The 14570-nt window shown below is 39.6% G+C and overlaps 1 protein-coding gene across 2 annotated transcripts in view; it reads right to left on the bottom strand.

Annotated features, from left to right (window-relative positions):
* Positions 1-315: 315 nt before the first annotated feature.
* The window catches only part of PPP2R2A (protein phosphatase 2 regulatory subunit Balpha), a 39862-nt gene continuing 25607 nt past the window's right edge, over positions 316-14570 (bottom strand). For both annotated transcript variants that reach the window (XM_055695952.1, XM_027806090.2), the window contains exons 3-10: positions 10009-10106; positions 6536-6701; positions 5880-5992; positions 5428-5605; positions 4415-4579; positions 3663-3832; positions 2776-2867; positions 316-1447 (exon numbers count right to left, since the gene is read on the bottom strand). In XM_055695952.1, coding sequence (XP_055551927.1) covers positions 1168-1447; positions 2776-2867; positions 3663-3832; positions 4415-4579; positions 5428-5605; positions 5880-5992; positions 6536-6701; positions 10009-10106 — 1262 coding nt within the window. In that variant the 3' untranslated portion in view covers positions 316-1167. The remainder of the gene's footprint in view (positions 1448-2775; positions 2868-3662; positions 3833-4414; positions 4580-5427; positions 5606-5879; positions 5993-6535; positions 6702-10008; positions 10107-14570) is intronic.

Genomic DNA, 14570 nt, shown 5'->3' with positions numbered 1-14570 from the left:
AAAGGTATTGTATCCTAAAACAAGGCATTAAAGAAACCAGGATGAAACTAAACATTAAGACGTTAGTCCCATAAAACGGATTTTAAAACCTGAAAATTTCCCATTTAAGCAATAGTTTAAAAAAAAGAGCCTTCATGGATCCTGGAACATTAACTGACCTGTTCAGATTATGGCAAAATCTGATGGCAGTTGATGGTTTTGAGATGGAAGTGGTCAACCCACACTATGGGTGGTATTCTTGTCATTCGTGAATGAATGCAGATACTTGTGAAATCCCTCCCTCTCTTCAGTCCCATGAAAAATGATTAATACTGGTTAAAATCATTACAAAAAACATCATTTTATTTTCATGCATCTAAGGTAAAACACAGAGTATTTGTATAAAGAGGTAGATTAAAAAAAAAAAGAAAACAGATTCTCCATTCTTTGTCACTTTTATTCAGTAGTTTGTTTGTGGTTTTCCTTATTTTCTCTTTTTTTGGCGCCAGACACGGCAAGGAGTGATTACAGTCAATTGTTATTAAAACATTTGTTGCAACACAGTCGCCCTTTACCACTGACCCCAAACGGACCCATTTCATGTGCTTTATTTTGTTGGGGGTTTTTTTGTTGGTTTTTTGTTGTTTTTTTTTTTCTTCTATACACCACCACCAAGGCTAGGTGGAGGGGGATGAAAGGGAAAGGGGGAGTCCAGGAGGCCAGAAGGAGGAGGAATGCTACAAGCCACAGCAAGAATGAGCTGTATTTAATAAAAAAAGGGGGCCACGAATGATACAGTAATGAGGTTACACAATTAAATCCCATAGCATGATTGAAGGCTTTCCCTGTGTTTGACGTCATCACAATGGAAGGCATAAAAAGTGGAGTAAACCGATGTTGATACAGTCCAATCTAGTCCATTAGGCAAGATGGTGCAAGTAGTCATTTAAATTAAAAAGTGCCCTATCCTCACCTAAATGGCTAGCAGACATGGAGAAGAACGCAGTGACAGATCAACAGAGCTTTCTCCATGTAGCTATAAAAGAGTGTTGTCATATGGCACATTTTTAAACACTGGAAAGGGGTGCCATAATGGACCTCTCATTCTCTTTCATTTACAGGTACAAATGCTAGATTCAACTATTTCAACTATGCAGGAAGTGGACTCTTCAGTTAGGAATGCCAACCCTAATTCATTTTGTCTTGAAATATATACAAGTTGTTTGTAGTAGCTACAGCAATGATGTTCTCCTTAGGATGCCAGGCTGTGTGTAGAATCTTCTTGTTGAAGTCTAGGCTGTCAACACTGATTTCATCCTTCTTCCGTTTACCGCTTGCGCATACTTTACGTGGCTTCAAAACGGTACGCGGTTTATTGTTTTCCCGGGACGCCTCTAAGGTGATGTCTCGCTTTGTGTTTCTGTCGAACATTCTGAAGAAGTTGTTGTAAGATCCTGTCATGACAATGCTGCGGAGGGGGGGGAAGGAACAAAGTAACAGTTCAGTTAGGAATAACCTCTCCTTTCATTCAATCCGAGGGTCCCACCTAAGATCATGCCCTATTCTACAAGTACAAAGCAGGCATCCTCACCCACATCATCTACAACCTGAAGTGAAACCAAGGCTTTTGAATATTTTAGTGATTTAGAAAAATAAGTATTTTTTTTCCTTAACTGGACATTTTAAGGTACACACTTTGTCATCTAAACACTTCGACTGTCATCATTCAATTTGCTGCTTATGCACACGTGGGGAAGTGACCTAATGAAAGCCAAACACACCAGGTTTTAAGCCACATAGTTTTAGTTACACACCAAGTGGCAGAATTTAGATACTAACCCAGTTTGTGATACTACCTCATAGGAGATCCTTATTCTATCTCAGCTTTTCAGTAAGACAAATAAAAGTTTCCCTGTCCTTTTGCCTCAAAAACATATTTGGACAGATAACCAAGTTTTTAAAAAAAAAAAAAAAAAAGCTGTGTCTGAAGATACTGATAGGGATACAATAAGCTGATTTAGATCTAGCAAATAAGCAGTTAATTACATGATTAACACAAAAGCAACAGCTGTCTTAAATGGTGTTACTGGCTAGTCAACCATGCCCAAGCAAGGCAAACTTGACAACTTACTGTAAGAAAGAAAATTCCTAGAAGGCATTTCCCAAGCGTTCTACCTTTTGCCAAGGCAGCTTTAAATAGAAAACACACCCCCAGGTTCCCCAACAGGCCTGGTACAGATTCTTATCGGTAGAGCACACAATCAGACCATAGGGTTTGAGTACATGGGCCTTATTCCCACACAAAATATTCCAAAGTTGGATTTTAACACATGACACAGGAAAAAAACCCAAAAAACCCACCCCAAAAATCCACCCTAAAAAACCAAAACCCAAACACCACAAGAAAGATAACCAGTAGAGGTAATCAACCTAGTAGATTAGGGTATCAGTAGTATTTCACCCATGAAAAGTTTGCAGAAAACCATGTCTAATCCTACTACTTCATGTATCTCTCCAGTTTAAGCGGCTGGAACATTTGATGGCGAAGTAACAGAACTCAAATTTCTAATCAAATTCTAAGTCTCTCTAGTACACAAAGGCAATTCTCTATAATCCTACACTACAACATCAGAGGTTAAGGGCTAATATACATACATTAAAGTCTACTTTAGTACAAAAATATTACCCAGGCCAAACCACAAAATCAAACAGATATCTGAGGTCATGCCTCAAGTTGCCCATTTTAAGAATAACTTGGAGAGGTCTTAAGTGCATGTAGAGAAGAATTAAACTTGCCTGTCTGATCCATTCCAACAGCATTCAAATTTGTCAAAAATGCAGTCATTCTCATACAGTGAACAAAGTTTACTTCTGAGGTATTCATGCACCTGGAAAAAAGTAAGTTAGATAAACTGAATGAATATTGAACTTGCATACCTGTAAAATACCCATCATAGATTCTGTTCCAAAAGAAATCAAGTATCCGGACAGCACTTACACCCTATGCACAGGAGCACACACAGCTCCCTCCTCTGACTGTGGATGAACCGATGCACAAATTAACATACTCTGCTCCACAGAGATTTCAAAAGAACTCAAACAGCAGCAAGTCACTCGGGGTGGGGACACTTGGCAATTCTTCAGAATGCTTTCCCTCTCTAAGCAGCTGTCATAACCTCACTATCCTCTTAGATACCCAAGAGGATTTGGCAGACTTATTGCTAAAAATCATGTTTTGGTGACTGATCTTTCTCATACGTGTGATGAAGATGATCCCTTCACAAATTTTCTTCTAAATGCCACAGCAATTTTCAGTGCTGGATGAAAACATTCTGCAGAGGAAATATTCTACCTCCCATTTTCTTCAGGACCCAACAGAAGAATGTAAAGTCAACTGAAGACCCTTAAGAGAGATGTGCTAGCTGATGGCTAACCATTAACCTTTCCACATTTCCACTGTGTAAGAGGGAGGCTTTTTTCATACCCAAATACTGCTTTGGGTTCTGCAGTCAACCTGCAAATAGCGAAATCCTTTGGCACATGTACGGAACCCACAAATCTCATCGGTTCTTTGCCTGGACGTACTGATCTATAGACAAAATAACTGCCACACCAAGACTACCGGTAAGACTCAGCATCCTTCAAGGTTTTAATTTCTAGCCTATAGCATCTTCACCCAATACCTGGTATGTTTCCACCGGTCTATTTTCCATATTTAAATCCCAGATCTTCACTGACAGGTAATCTCTAGTCATCATGTATCGACCACTATGGCTAAATTTGACATCAGATATGGAAGAGATGATTTCAGAGAAAAATGATCTGTTGCTAGGATCTTCCGGTTCTTCAAACACTGCATAAAAATAAGATAGGCATTTCAAGAGTAAGTTTATGTCTCTCCCAGTACAAGAAACACACAAATTAGGTCAGCATTTTCTCAAAAAGCTTGCGACATTGGGCCACTCTGCCAGCATTACGTAAAATAACAACAAGAAAGCCTTATAATACAGTTACCATACTCTGAAATATTTTATTTTCTTAGCAAGTCAAGGGCGGTCTCTTGAAGTGAACTACTTGCTAGTATCCGGAGCCTGCCTTCACCCACAATATTTCTAGCATCAAATACCAACCAACCAACTAGTATTTGGCCTCCTGAAGTCTGCACAAAGCCACTCCTAGTCCTGCTCTGTAGGCAGACTCCCCAGCTTAAGCTGCTAAGAATTTTATTTGCTACTTTGGCAAAATATGAATCTAATTTTAAGATTTGTTTAGATTTTAGGCTTTAGAGCTATTCAACATACTACAGAAATCCAATACAAATATATACAAACACACAATTCAGTGTTTAATATATTCTTATTGAGTGCTTAGTTTCATCTAACAGCAAGATACCGTATTCCACAAAAAGACAATAAACTACCAGGACAGAACTTACATTTTGAATGTCTGTCACAGAGTGCTGATGCTCGCATATCACAGAGACGAATTGTTCCTTTACTGCTGCTGTATACAAACGTATTACAGCTGTTTGGGTGGAACTCTGCAGCTGTTATCACCTCTGTGAGCTCTTCCATGTTGGCAGGCTTAATATCTACAATATCTACAGCATTTTGTTAAGAAATTTTCTCCAGTTTTCACAACATTTTTCAGCTTTGAATGTATTCAGCTGCGCTTTTTTCAGGACTGTGGGACCTAGGTCACACACTGGATCAAAGGTAACATCAAGTCTCACAATTTGTCTAACAAGCAAGACTGTAACGTTGCATTCTGTATCAGACTGAAATTAATTCTTGTAACAGCAAAAGCCTGCTGAATTTTTTCCTCCACTTAAGCAGTAATTAATTCTATACTACATATCTGTCACCTAAGCTTTTTCACATTGAACTTTATTTTGCTAAATTCAAATTACACTGCCATGTTACAAAGAAGATGTGTGTGATTTCTGCTCAGGATCCTGCTGATTTGTCCACAGATCTCTGCTCCCAGCAACGGGACTGAATACATATTCCTGTGATCCTACTGCCTGCAACTTCTGTAGGTACACGTGAGAGAGGCTGATGGTTAGGTTAGAAGGTAAAAAAGAATAAACGTTGGTGAAATAAGGATGGTACTTCTGGCTTGCTTCTTACAGCAAGTCAAGAATTAAGTTTCACAAGATAAGTTTACTGTAATGCTGCCTTGCAGAACCGCTCATCTCACTTGGAAACTTAAGCTTTTTTCTCTCCTTCCAAAGGGTCTGGTTTTCACCACGCAAATGATTACTCCCTCCTTGTATTGCTCACGCTGAGCTACCTCTCCAGAAGTAAAAGCCCTTACAAATACTACAGAGAAATACAGGATGTGGAGAAACATACTACACAAAAAGCCATTTGTGAAAGGAAGCAAAATCCAACGGTTTTGTTGTAACCAAACTGTTCCCATCATGCAAAACAATGCAAAAAAAGATACTAAAACTTCTGTCTGTAATTTCTAGGTGCCACAGGTTAATCCGCAAGTCATCTGCGGATAAGTACGTTTCATAATCGCTATTAATGGAGATGGAATTGATGTGATACGTGTGAGCATTGGCAAATATTCTTCGTGGACTAGCTTCAACCATGAGGTCCATGGGCCTGAATACTGGCACCTGCAAAACACAAAGCAATGGAAGTTTGAGACACAGAGGTGCTACAAACACATCAGCACTCACAATCACAGTCCTTCAACACACCAAGCCGATTAAAGTATCTCAAAATGACCTCAGAAGTAAATGTGTCTGCCCACTGGCATTACAGAAAACGTAAAGTTTGTAGTCCGATGTGGCAGTTACTCACTGAGCCGCGGGCTAATCTGTGTGCCAGGGGCCAGGAGCAGAAAAATCATTTGAACGTGGCTTAATTCACAGTGAGTGAACTACTCACCCGTAGTGTTGTAACTGTAGTAGGATCCCTATACCGTCCATCTTCTTCCTTTAAATTATAACCCTCTGGTCTTTTGTCCCTTTCACTGATTTTCCATAACTTTATTGTTTTATCTGAAATAAAACAGCCAGAGTTTAAGATCAAAGCTCTAGCAAAGACACTAGTCTTCACAGTTGAAGCACTTTAATGTGAAGCCTTCGAACAAGACAAGACCACCTACATGTACCAAAAAAGACAAAAATACTGCCTGGAGAAAACAAGACAAGATAAAAAGCATTAAAAAGACCTCCTCCACAGTTTGTTCTTTTTATAAAAGTTACAGCAAGTTTCAGTTAGGATTGTTATGAATGACTAATGTAAGGTCTCACACAGTTACACACATAGGAAGGTGCTGAATGACAGCTTAGCTAAGCCCCTTTGCTGTAAAGCAACCAAGGCAGAAATGACTAATGCACCACGCCACGCTGCGGGACTCGTGCGGCCAGGCGAGCCAGAACAGCAGTACAGTTAAACAGCGTAACTCTTGTGTAGCCACATCCCCAGATACTTGCATTTAAAACCAGTTGGCTTCCAGGAGAGGATCAGACAAAATCGTAATAGTGAACTCGTGTAACAATAGGTTACCGTGCAAAATTAACTATTAAGTTATAACTTACCATTTGTAGACAATAAAAACTGAGCAGCATTTTTCTGGGGTAACCACCTAATTTTGTTGATCTTCTCTTCAATTTCTAAACTTTTCAAGTAGTCGAACTCTGGTTCATGGCTTTGAAAGGTACTGTAAACATTGTATTCTCCCCTACTGTGAGACTGGGTTTTGTTCTAAAAAGAGAATTAAATGATCAAAATACGTATGCAATGTACAGAATGCTTTTCAAGGCTGCAGGCAGAAGCCAGAACTAGATAGTTATGCAGCAAGATATACAGGCAGACTGCTAATTAGCATAAGAGTAGGTTAAAGCTTCTACATTCTATTGTTGCCTATGCCAGATTTGCCGCGAGTATCCTTTGGTGTACAACTTGCCTTATTTTAACGAGCCTGTAGAACAGACGAAATAAGGACCATCTCTTTTGCAAGAGCTTGATTAGAGTTTCTACTATTTTCGCTAAGAAAGCATCAGAGAAGAAACAGTTATCACAGCAGCTTTTGATTCCTGAAGTTTCCAGAAACTCCCCTTAGCCACATGGAGAGCATTTCCAGCAAGTTCTCATATTCATTCCAAGCAGCTGAACTTACATTCTAGGCATCATAGATTTTCTTTTTTAAAAAATAACTCCAAAATCTTCATTTTTCCACCTTTAATTTTTCCACCTTTGTTTTGTAAGCAGGATACTCCTCAAGAGAACTACACAGCCACATGTATGGCAGATCTACTCTTACGGTTAAGTTCAGCTTGCTAGGCACACCATGGAAATCCCACGTCAGCTCTAAATTTATACAAGTAGCTCCACTGTTTTGGCATATCATCTCCACATTCCCCGAGACCTTCTGAACTGCTTGAGCAGCTTTTTTTTTTTTTTCCCCTCATTCTGGAGTTGAGAGGGGAAAAAAAAAGCTGAACACCTCTGCTGAATACATCTTTGACATGAAAAGCCACACCTGAAGTTAGCCTGTTCAGGATGGAACAGTTTGGAAAACTGAAAAACCTCTAAATTTGCACAATTCCTCTTTCTAAAAGCTATGTTGTCAGCAATGGCTTCCTAGCACTAACGCTGCATGGCATGGCCTGAACCTTAAATTCCCTCCAGTGAGTAAGGCCAAAGAAAACTGGAACAGTTTCTCAAAGTGCTCACAAGGCGTACCTGAAATTAACTCCAGCTTAATTTTATGATATATTCCTATTCTAACTATTTCAAGAGGTTGCACCATCAGATGCCTTTCCTGTGATAGTTCTTGACTAGCAACTTTGCTCCTTCCTTCTCTTGTGTGTCTCACATGTCCATCCATTCATTTCATCCCTTAAATACCTCATTAAAATGTACTTCTTGATACGCTCCTTGCTAGCTCACATTCGTCACATCCTTAGCATCATTTTCTCTTGCTTCATAGCCTTACATTAATAGCTGGCAGGAACACTTAACATTTTACAGTAAGCTGCAGGGGAGGAAAACGTGGACAAAATGCATAGAAATAAAATTTGGCACGAGAATTTTGTGTCACACCTATCAATTACACTGGCTTTTGCACCCTAGAGAACAGAAGGACCTTTTTTCTAAGTTGCAGTTAGACCTAACAAGTTAAGCAGGGTCACTGCACAGAACAGGCGACTTCTGAAGTAAATCTATTGTGCTTTAGGAAATGCTGGTCATGATTCAGGGAACTTTCATTCAGTTCCATACTTGCCATAATGATAGAGTCAAATATATTTCTTGTGCATTGTAGTAAAATTCTACAAGACTAGAATAATACATACAACTAAGAATACGTGAAATCCATCCTTAGGACAAAAGCAAAATGTAAAGCATCAGATCATCTCATGGCAGTCAAAAAAAAATATATTTAAAAAGCCCCAAGAAAACAAAAAGAGGCGTTGGCTCAAGCGCCCTATGTTAAATTCCAATTTAGGTAATTACAGGCTGCCTACACAAATTCCTCCTTCAGTTTCAATTAGATACAGCGTTCATTTCCTGCCCGATACTCACGTAATGGCACTTGCTTCATGTGGCAACAAGGGCCACCACATTCCAGCCCAGAGGTGGCAGCATTTTGGCAGTGGGTAAAGCTACCCAAACTTGTATAACCCCACGTAAGAGCGGTTGTGGTTTAGTGTTTCTCTTCCTGTATGTATGGTCTGTAAAGCACTCGAATGCAGTGTGATAGAAGGTGGCACATAAATCCAACGAAATACTTGTCTGAGGTACTCTTACGTACAAAACTTGCTCTAGACAGTTGTGCCTATGGCATAACTAAATACTAATACCCACTGTTCATTCCCAAAACACCGAGAAGTCAAATTGAATTCTTCATATACCTGGAGTCACAGATCGTAAGGATATGAGCTATGGGTTATGCATCAAAAACGCAAGGAGCCATTTGAAGACAACTCACTTGAGAACAGGCAATTAGCTATTTAAGCTACATTAAAGGATCCTTAAAGGATGCAAGCTAAAACTCAAGAGTTAAAAAAAACAAAAACCAAACAAAAAAGAAAAAAACAAAAACAAACAAAAAACCCAAAACCAACAACAAAAACCCACACCACACGAGCTGGCAGCCAAACCCAGGACGATCAGAGTAAGCACACTCCACACAGAGAGATCTGCTCAGGCTCCAGCCGAGGAACGGGAGGCCAGGCAGGCAGGGCAGGCAAGCCGGCAGGCAGGCAGGCAGGGCAGGCAAGCCGGCCTACCCACTAGATGGCACCAGGTGACCAGAGCGATGCTCTGTATGCATTGCCAACTGCCTGCACACCAGCAAAAAAGCAACCCTGGAATTCTGCAGGTTTAGGATTTTTCGAATCAAAATTGAATGGAACAGTAAGGTAAGGGAAAAAGTAACAGCATGACTTTTCTAGGCAGCGAGATGACAGAAGTGCCTTTTTATCCTGCCCCTGAAATAAATTCCTACCAAGTCAACATCTAACTACAGCCTCAGTTACAAAGTGTGCCATCTCAGCTTTTCCACCTTCAACATGTGAGTAGAAGCCCTTCCCTAGTACTGATCTGTGTGTAGTGCTCTAAGAAGACCAAAAGAACAAGTATAAAATGGAAAGATACCGTTGCTACTATGATGCTATGATTTTACCTGATTGATGTCAGAATGGAAAAGGACATCTTAGGTCACAGTTACATACTCACTGAAGGGCAAGTTTTATTTCCCAAACTACAGCGAAATCTGCAATAATCATGCCAGCCAAGCGGAATCATTGTAAAACAACCAGCTTCAGCTTTCCCAAGGTCTTTTTGTGTCCTACCTCCCTTTCCTGTTTTCATTTTAAACACTCTTAGACCACAGAGAAATTAATTTGTAAGTGTCACAAAATCCTCAGTAATTTCTTCACTCTTAAATTTCATTATTTTAATCACCGATTACATAGGCAGAGAAAAGTTTTTTATAAAAGCATGCTCCTTTCCTTGAAAAGGAGATTGATTAGGAACAGAGAAGAACATTATAGTAGTTAGCACTCACCTCCTGCTCCTGTTGAAAGATGACAACTCTGCCTCCTTTGTCTCCTGTTGCTAACAATTCTCCAGAATGGTTAAATTCTACTGTAGAAATTATATCCGCTGCATAGGAATAAAAATAAAACCCAGAAGTTAATAATTCTTCTAAATACTAAGTGTCCAAGAAAGCTACAATTATAAGATAAAATGCATACTTCAGTTTAAATATACTTATGTTACAAAAGACAAGTAGGGATTTTCTTCAAAAATATTATAGAAGCATTTTTTTAAAGCTGTACATTTAAAACCAGTTAGTAGCTCCCCATGCCAGAATTAAAAAGTTGTGTTGTGCATTAGATTTGTTTTTAAGGGTTTTATATCATCACTTCTTAGAACTGTTTTCCTGTTATGACTGCTACTCTACTCTAGTAATGGATTTTCAGCATGTACTGTTAACAGCAGAGACCGTGTATATATATTCCTACCTTTATTTTCTCCATTCTTTCTGATAGAAGATTTAGATACAGTCATTACCCATATGATCTCAAAAACTTTTTTTTTATGACTGTACACATTTGACAGCTTAAAGGCAGAACTTATTAGGGAGATGTTCAGACATCAGTGTCTAAGGAATGCAAGGATGTGAAACAAAAACAGCTACAGAAAATTCGGAAATAAATTCAACAGATTGTCTCTAAAAAACTTTTGAGTATCTCTTCTGGATGAGGAAGGTTTACATTACCACAAGTATTTTTACAGAGTGCTAAAATTAAATCGTGACTGTACACTGACAAAAAAACCCAGTCATGCCTAGTATCAAACTGATCTGTTCATACAACAAAAAGAAAAAGGGACAAATTACAACTTAAGCTCAAGCACACCAATTCACATTTTCAAACGCACGCATGCCCCTCATACTTTCAAATAGCGCGATCATAAGCCAAGCCATTCTTCGAAGGCCAACTTCAAATTGCAATACAACCATGTACATGTAATTTTCTGCAGGAGAAAGTACCCAAGGTTTTTACACACGCAGATCTTTGGGCTATTTCACTTTCGTGTCAGTCTAATGCAGACCAACAGTGTATCCACGTTTTCTATTAGAGTTAAAATGGTCTGGTACCAGGCTGAAAGCTACTGCTAAAAAAAAAGCTACTCAGTCTGAATTTAAAGACACTATTGTGCAGCGTATCACGGAAGCTATCTTATCATAGACAGCAACAGGGTTATTTCATTTTTGAAGAAGTGAAACATGCAGGATTTTCCTCTTATTCATTCTAATATCAAAATGAGACTTACATCATTCTCTGGTTGTCCCAAACACATGGGCGGTGGCCTCTGAGGGCATTAGCAAGCTGTTCTTTAATAACTGCATTACACAGCAGGTACAAGAATGCAGTGCTATCTGTCTGAAAACTGCACAGTGCAAAGACAGCCTGGACAAGCAGGCCTAACTCAGCTGCAAAATCCTCAGGAGGCAAAAGATGCAAAATCAGATTCTTGGCACGAGTGGATATGTACAGCTCACTTATGTTTTCTATATATACAGTACAAACTGCCACATAACAAAGGATAAACACAATATCATCCTGCCTCCATCGACCTCCCCTGCCACGATTACCTGGCACCACTGCAATAAACAGGCTGAAATTTCTCAAGAACACTGCTAAGGACATAAATACGATGTAGGCTTGTATGTAGATAAACAAGGATCCAGACCATGACACAGGAAAACCTTGAGTGCTCCTAATTATTTTTTTCCTGGAAGGTAACGGTTACTTTAGCCATTCATTCACATAGTTTTGAACAAGATTAAGGGATTTATCTCGCATCTGTAAGACTTAAGACTGCATACCATTCAGATGAAGATGCAGCATTCAATATGTGCCTTTCACAGGTGAACGGGGCACAAAGATAACATAAAATTAATCAAATCCAGTATCCAAAGAGTGAAGTGCAAACCAAGCAACCTAATTTTGCCTGTTCCATACAATGCGAACCACATTATTGTAATCCTCTGATAGGATAAGACTTAAGGAAGTTATCAATTAATTGAAGAAAAACAAGATAACTCGCCTTTCAGTGAGACATATACAGAATAATCAGGATTTTGAAAAACACTGAGAGATTTAACACTGCAACCTGTGCCAGTCCTAAAACAGAGAAGACGATACAGCAAGTTATCAACAGATGTGTGTACATGTATGTGGAAGGAGAACAGCAAAAACAAATTTACCTTGAAAAGTCTTATATACCCATCTAAGAACAGATTATTAAATTCATCATAGTACTTAGTTGGTGAAAGTCACTGAGAAGTTTTACAAGGTCAGAAGCCTTAGGCTGGAAGCCTCATGATTAGAACAGGCAGCAACAACAACCAGAAAAGCCTTAAGTTAAGGGATAAAACCTCCATATTCTTAGGTCTGCTGATGTAATATATGTCATATTTAATAATTATACAAGTCTCCTGTATAGCAGAAAGCTAACCACTTTTCTGTTAACTATTCTAGACATTCTTGCTTTTTACATTTATTTTAACTTCCAAGATCATCCAAGCTTGACATTGGTGATCTCCAAGCTGATGCAAGTCCTGCTTTGGCTATAGACTCAACTGTGCGAATGAACTTTCAGTACGAGCATCCCCACACCTCCAGAAAGTCCAGCACGCTCAGTCAGTCGGTGATGACAGACTCAAAACCCTCCAAGTGCCTGGTCAACACTATGCAGAAATGCTTTTCAAGTATTTGGATCAATTTTACATTAGAAACAAAATACATTCTTAACAAAAATTATTCATTAGTTTTTCAACTCAAGGTATATGTATAGAATCCAACGTGCCTTCTACACTGTAATCCTGGACTGTTCCCTTTCCAAGGACAAAACAAACGTGTTAAAAAAGTAGACAGAAAAATGATTTCTGCATAAGTAGTCCCCAAAAAGGGCCAAGATGCATATTTTATACAAAAATCAGTACTAGAGAGCAAAGCAACCAGTCACACATTTTAAATCTGGTAACTCACCATTAAGAATATTGTATTCCCATACCTTGGTCAAAGAAAGAGACAGACATCAAGGCACTGGTGTTGAACTGGGCGGATTTAATAGTGTTTGAGAATTGACAGGGGAAGCATTTCATCTTCCGCAGTGCACTGATTCGCTTGTGTATTTTCATCTGCATTAACACCCTCGTTGCCAAAAAATAATCAGTGTTATCCTTTTCAAACGGTCATTGTAATTCCCTTGATAGTTACAACGTAGGGTTATTTTAGTCCTTCGGCATCGCAATGGGCAAAGGAGCATCTACAGATCGCGCTGCCTTCTCTCTGCCTCCTCCCTTTTGTGCATGCTATTTTTGCTACAGTCTCTAGGTGGGAGTCTCGCAAACACAGAGGCCTGCGCTCACTGTCCAGAAGCTTGTAGATGATCCCTTCTATACGCAGTGAGCACTAGGGAGGAGTATATTTAAGGGAGAAGCAGATCTATAGTGCTCTGTTGTCACCAACACCAGTGGCTTTTGGCAATACGATCCATGCTGTTGTTTACTGTTAATTCATTTCTAGTGCCCTCTTCTTCAAGCACCAGTATCCAAGATAAGTAACCACCAAAACCTTATCTGATAACCATACCCCTCACAGTATATAGATAGATAGCATTATCTGTTAAGAGACTTCCACAGAATTACCCATGCATTGGCGATCAGGTTTGTCTCTCTCCTCCCCCCAAGCATCTCGAGACATCTTTGACACCGAGATGAAGCATGGCATTTCGAGATTTTAGAACACTACAGGGCAAATCAAGCACACAAGATGAAGCCATCATTCTGACAAAAGCAAAAAACAGGATAGAAAAGTCTGTCTGCATTCCTGTAGTGTACCTGCAATACCTGTACTAAGTTTCTCCCTCTTGCATAACTTGGGATAGACAGCTCAGGGGTTACTATACTGTTAAAAGCACTTCTTTGCAGAGATGTAGACAGATGTCCTTTAGTTCCGCCTAAATCCCTTTGCAGACACTTACTGTTAACACCGCAGGGACACTTCTGAGATTACTAAATACTGACAAATAAATGGCTTTCAGTGATCTGAAAGCAAAAAAGGGGGGGGGGGGGGAGGGGGGGGGGAAGGGGGAAAAAAAAAAAATCACCTACACAACCTGAAGTCCATTTACTGTTGTTGCATGTGTACGTCAGTAAGGGAAATATTTTGCAGAGCAGGTTGAGTGAAACACTACGCATTGATCACCAAAGTACTGTACAGTTGCATCCCTACCTCAAAGACACAAAACACACTACAGGCAAACTAAGCCAGTGATCCTAAAAATCCCACTGAACTGTGAGGAAAGACTTTGGGTCCCTGACCCATCGGCACAAGCCAACGGGGCAGAGCCTGCTTCCTCAGGAGTCCTCAAAACCTCCTGATAGTTCTTCCACATAGAGCAGCTACAACCTTGTTTCTTGCAACTGTTGTCAAGTTGCTTTTTCTTCTGCACACGATCCTTATTTTCACAATCTGCTGTAAGATTTTTATGTATTGCTTCAACGATGTATCTTCACGTTAAGTGCTCCATAGAAATCAAAACCGCCACAAG

The sequence above is a fragment of the Falco cherrug genome, chromosome 18 (assembly GCF_023634085.1).
Source record: "Falco cherrug isolate bFalChe1 chromosome 18, bFalChe1.pri, whole genome shotgun sequence".
In the NCBI taxonomy this organism is placed as follows: domain Eukaryota; kingdom Metazoa; phylum Chordata; class Aves; order Falconiformes; family Falconidae; genus Falco; species Falco cherrug.
Note: the sequence above shows the minus strand (reverse complement) of the source record. Positions and strands in the feature narration are given on the sequence as shown.